At 35.6% G+C, this 6000-nt stretch overlaps 1 protein-coding gene across 1 annotated transcript in view; it reads right to left on the reverse strand.

The window, feature by feature from the left end:
- LOC128211040 (E3 SUMO-protein ligase RanBP2-like) overlaps positions 1-4572 on the reverse strand; it is a 69114-nt gene extending 64542 nt beyond the window's left edge. The window contains exon 1 of the mRNA XM_052915428.1: positions 4421-4572. Within this exon, the coding sequence (XP_052771388.1) occupies positions 4421-4492 (72 nt within the window). The 5' untranslated portion in view covers positions 4493-4572. The remainder of the gene's footprint in view (positions 1-4420) is intronic.
- Positions 4573-6000: the final 1428 nt, after the last annotated feature.

Genomic DNA, 6000 nt, shown 5'->3' on the forward strand with positions numbered 1-6000 from the left:
TTTAAAACCCAACAAAGCTGCAGGGCCAGACCGTATAAGCCCTCTTGTCCTTAAAGAGTTGAAAAACGAGATTGCTGATATTATAACAGTCCTCTTTCAAAAGTCACTAACCACAAACTCTATCCCTGTTGCCTGGACGAAGGCTTTTGTATGCCAACTATTTAAAAAGGGTGATTCCAGCAACCCAGCAAACTATCGACCTATCTCACTTACATGTATTTTATGTAAATCATTAGAACACATTATTGCCTCAAATCTCTCTGCACATCTGACCGAACACAATATTCTCTATGACCTACAACATGGCTTTCGAGAAAAGCGCTCATGCGAAACTCAACTTATTGAGCTGACCGACGATCTTGTAAGAATCACTTCCTCAGGTATTCAAACTGACTTAATTCTTTTGGACTTCAGCAAAGCTTTTGATAAGGTAAATCATCTCAAACTTCTATTCAAACTACAGGATTATGGTGTTTGTCCACAGGTTCTCAAGTGGTCTGAGGCATTTCTCCTTCATAGAAGTCAGACAGTAGTCTTGGATGGCGATCATTCTGAAGAAGTACCTGTAACATCTGGTGTACCTCAGGGCTCTGTACTGGGTCCCTTGTTTTTCTTGATTTACATAAATAACCTCCCTTCTAGTATCAAACCACAAGTTCGACTTTTTGCAGATGATACTGCTGTTTACCTTACCATCAATTCTCCCTCTGACTGTGCTATCCTTCAAAATGATCTCAAACAACTGGAATTATGGGAAAATGATTGGGATATGGAGTTTAATCCCTCCAAGTGTCAAGTTTTGCACATAACAAAGAATAAGCATATCATCAGAAATCAATACATTCTCCATGGCCAGATCTTAGAGCCAGTCTCAAGTGCTAAATATCTTGGTGTTGATATATCAGCAGATCTCACCTGGAACATTCACATTTCAAGAATTACCACCAATGGAAATAATACTCTCAACTTCATTAAAAGAAATATAAAAACAAAAACAGAAAGTGTCAGGACTTTAGCTTACAAAACCCTTGTCCGTCCACAGTTAGAATATGCAAGCACAATTTGACACCCACACACAAAATCAAACACCAATAAAATTGAAATGGTTCAATGTCGGGCTATTCGTTGGGTTAAACATGACTTCTCTCCTCTCTCCAGTGTTACAAACATGCAGGAAAGTCTTGGTTGGCGCTCACTTGAACAACGTAGACTAGATTCCGGACTGGTAATGTTTTACAACATATACCATCATCATGTTGCTATTACGCTGCCATCTTATATTCAAACACCAATAAGATTTACCAGACTAATGCACCCACTATGTTTCAGACAAATTCAAGTAAAAACTGACTATCGCAAATTTTCATTCTATCCTCACTCGGTTGTACTTTGGAACAGTTTGCCAAATCATATTGTCACTATCCCCACCCTAGTCTAAAATAATAGACGTGTTCTACGGGATTCTTCCAATCCCTAACGTCTAAACGGGAATGTGCAAAAAACGGGGGTGTTTTAAAAATATTGAAATTGTTTTAAGTGAAGTATTTTATGGTTGAAATTGATCATAAAGAGTTATATTCATATTTTACCATATAAGTGAAATGTTATTTTGCACTAAACAAGCATTAAGTGCATTAAAACAAGTTGTTTACCTTTCCAATAAAACGAAAGTTGACTGACACAGACAACAATTATGCGAAGGGGAACAACTCGATACAATCGTAATAGCTGGGCCTCCTCCGACAAAGCTTTGAGATAGACCTCGTTATACAATCATGTGTTCGGCTGCGGCGCACGCGTCTCTTGCTGGATCGATATTATCGACACAGCAGACGGGGAGAGAGTTTCTGGCAAAACTTTGCTTACAGAACATCAGTATGGGTTTTTGAACAAGTTAAGTTCCACGAATTATAATTACTGTAAACCCGTACCTGGTCAAACTCGACGGCTATGGACGGGGCTCGTCGAGACCTTTCCAACGGTACCCGGATCGAGCAGATCGCACTGCGGGTTGGCGAATGGCGAGCGTTCATATATATCTGCTCGATCCGGGTACCGTTGGAAAGGTCTCGACGAGCCCCGTCCATAGCCGTCGTGTTTGACCAGGTACGGGTCCGACCGCCGGTGCAACTCGGCCATGGCCGAAATGTTCCGAGCGATTTAAAACTGTGCCCTAAGCCTTGCAGGTGCCCTTCATGTATATATCGTTATGTTTTGACAGAATGAAATGAAAAAAAGCCGTCAAACTCATAATTTTAAGTTGGATATTTATTTTTTTGTGTACGGAACTAATATAAAATAACATTATCTGGTAATATTTCTTGTTTTTATGATATTTTATAGACGCTATATGCTTTAACCCGGAATCCTGATCGGAACAACTACCCACTTTTGATACTAAACAATTTGTACGTGAAGGATTTGCCATATCAAAAATCTAAAAAAAATCCGTCAACGTACAATTATTTGGACTATCCCCACCCCTGACACATTCAAGGTGGCTGTGGCAACCATTAAGCATTAGATAAACGAGCAGTGTTTTTATCCTTTTACCAGTTCAACAATCACTTTTTATCATGTTACCTAAATTGTGTTCTCTTTTATACCCTACTGGTTGAGAAGCAGTTTCCGACAGTTTTTAAACGTTTTTATTGAATTATTTAAACGTGTTTAAATATCTACTAAAATTGTTAATATTTTATATAACTACAGCTCAAGCTGCTATTGTCGATATATTTCTTACATGTGTGACGTCACATAAAGTGTATCTAATAGGGGCGCAAAGAGGGTACTTACACTGTTCTGATTAGCTTATGATGAGAAGCAGTTTCCGACAATTTGAATGCGGGGCATATTTAAGGTGCCTGTTGTGTGTTTTTATTATCCGTTTATTTAATAAAGTAAATATAAGACTGTAATAAGAGAAATGTTATTTAATTTTTCAGCATTTACGAAAAATTTAAACCTTAAAATTTACGACATTCAATTCATACTCGAAAATCAGGCAGAGACTGAATATCAATGATTTTTTTATTCATTTCTGATGAAAACTTGTGTTTGTTTACATTTAAGTGAATGTAGATGCGAAACAAGCATGACACCAGTGTTCACAAATATGTACACAATGATCATCGTTTGTATAAGTTAATTAAGGAAAACCTTGTAGCTATTCATAGATATGCAAATTAGGTTCACACGCATGCGCAATACGCTGCGCGTGCAGATCCCCCACGTGCAAGTTTGTGTACAAAATGAAAAATAAACATTAAACATTTAATAATTATAAAAGTTTCTTACGTGTCTCGGTAAGAATTTCAACTTTAGATTGCCTAGTTACCATATAGTTGAATTGCAGTACCTTCTTTATGAAGATCTAAGGAAGGTACGCGAAAAAGCGATTTGTCGGAAACTGCTTTCCGTCGGAAACTGCTTCTCAACCAGTAGTTCTCACTTTTCTGATGTGATTTGCAATTTGTAAATTTTTTTTCACTAATAAGCCGGCGTGCACCGTTCATGTCAGTTACACTCGAAGAGGAGTTGACATTAAACAGAGATAGATAGATGACCTATGATGTCATTCCCCCTACATGTTACATTGTGATATTGAAGCATATCTGAACATTGAACAGCATTTTTGGAAAAACACTCCACGTAACAAGATGAAACTTCGTAAGCATTGCTGGTATTGATCAAGATCATCAAATTATCTATCAGCTGAAACATACATGTTGAATAGGGGATTGAAACTTGTATCCTGTTCAGATTTGTACTGTCAACCAGTATGTATTTGATAATTTGGGGCCATTGTTGTTGTTGTTGTTGTTGTATATCTTGTCCCTCCTTCTTAGGAGAACCGCACGGTGTGCGTAGTAAAAATTCACCTTCGCCCGTAAAATGTCAATTATATATACGAATCACAGTTTATGTACGCACATATTATGCTAAGAGTTCACAGGATTTAAAATGCTATCGCGTAGGTTAATGTATGTACGCCCTATATAATAGATATTGTCACACTGGCATAAAAAAAAAAATAGTTCATAGTTCATAGTCAGCCAAATTCTCGTAACATACTAGTGTCAACTGACTGGTTTGTGGGGGGCTGGCAGACCTTGGCGCAGTGTTGCTTTGGGTTTTCTTCTCCTGGGTTGGGATGCGCCAATTGTTCGGATTCGGACCATTATGATTATTTCAATGAACAGATGGAATTGAGACATTATTTTATTTATACTTCTGCAGTATTAAAACTATAGGTTAATGTTTTTATGGACTTTATCTTCAAAATAACATTAAACACATCAACGGCAAAAATTTTGGTCTTTTTTTGTTCTATTTTCGTTTTAAGTTTTCACGTTTTTTGAAAAATGTTATCAAAACCGGACAAAAATAATGCGCAGTATCACGTTGGAAATGATCTCACCTCTTTTTCATTCCTGATTCGATTCAATATATATGACACGTGTCTATCTACGTCTCGTTTGGACTTAAACATTGTTTCTTTCTTTAAATTAACATTCTAAAATGAATTTTAATTTAAAAATTAAAACACCGGTAGCCGATTCGTTATTTCCGTAAAGCAATCGCACCGAATATAACGACATAAGTGACAAATACCGTACCTCGACGTACCGTGTCAATATTTATATGAACAACTACAGAAACAAGCTTAGTACCTTGTGGGGAGTACATTGTGCCTAAATATTAAGGCTTCTCCAAACACGATCCGACTCAAATATTTTAATTGCTAAAAATGTGATTTTGTGCAACTCAGCTTTGAATAGAAAGTTTCTGTTTCAAGAGCATTTGAGCCCCTTTTCGCGTCCAATACTTAAATTAAAATGTTCTTATCATCATCAATTCATTATACGACTTTAATCTGGGAGTAGGATTATTGGTCCTAGCTTCAATGTATAATTGTACTGAAATTATCATTATTATTGTAATCGTCACTATTTTGCCATTGCAGCTCTTTTTCAATTGTTCAACCTTATAAAAATACTGTGTGTTAAATCATATATATATATAGTCGGCTAAAAAGCTCACACAAGCTGATGTTGTACTTGTTGCTACATTTATCTTGCCAACTCAAAACAAAATCTCATCTTATCTTTAGTAGTAGAAGTATCAATTATTGTTTGTATATAACTCATCTTTTAGATACAAGCATATAACATGCCGTGCTTCCGTTTTGTTTATGGCTCATAATTAACATTCAAACACAACTGCAAATTTAGTAAGCATTTTAGGTTAATTTGTAAACTATTCATTAGATACTCATTTGTAATTGATATGCCTGGTGACTCAAAATTATATATCTTTTTTATATCTTGTAAAAAATAGTAAATAAAGAAATGAACATGGAGACACAATTACATATAGCGAAACATTGAGGTGTGTACATACTTACCTAAATAAACCAACATTCATACAGAAAATACTACAGCAAATTTACCTTTTAGCCTTAAAATGTTCGTTAATTAACAATTCAAATTTGAATTCAATTGAAATAAAATGCAAAAATATTCTTAGTAAAATGTATTTTGGGTCATATATTTAACATAAAATATGAGGAATCAAGAAGCAGTTTCGTTTCAAATTATTTTAGGACCCCATGTATGAAAAAAAAAACGCAATAGTACCTACACGTGAATGACTGTCAGCATCTATAGCTTTTATAAGTATTGGTTTCAAAAGGTATGCCTTTTATTATAATTTAGTTATTTAAGAATTGTGTTTTATCTTTATTCGACTGACTCAGTTTCAAAAAACTTGCACATTTTTCCACATAAAACACCGATAAATACAGTATACACATATTCATTTATTAAGAAATTAATACAAACAAAACGTTTTTCCCCCTTCTGACTGATTCGGCCGTGGGTGGGGGAAAGAAATAAAATTATAATTCTGGCATTGTTTACCTGTATACCTGCCTATTGATGCTATGACCTAGGAATAACCAATTAGGCTAAACGTGTCATTTCAATGAGGTCCATTGGA

Source organism: Mya arenaria, chromosome 12 (assembly GCF_026914265.1).
Source record: "Mya arenaria isolate MELC-2E11 chromosome 12, ASM2691426v1".
Taxonomy (NCBI): domain Eukaryota; kingdom Metazoa; phylum Mollusca; class Bivalvia; order Myida; family Myidae; genus Mya; species Mya arenaria.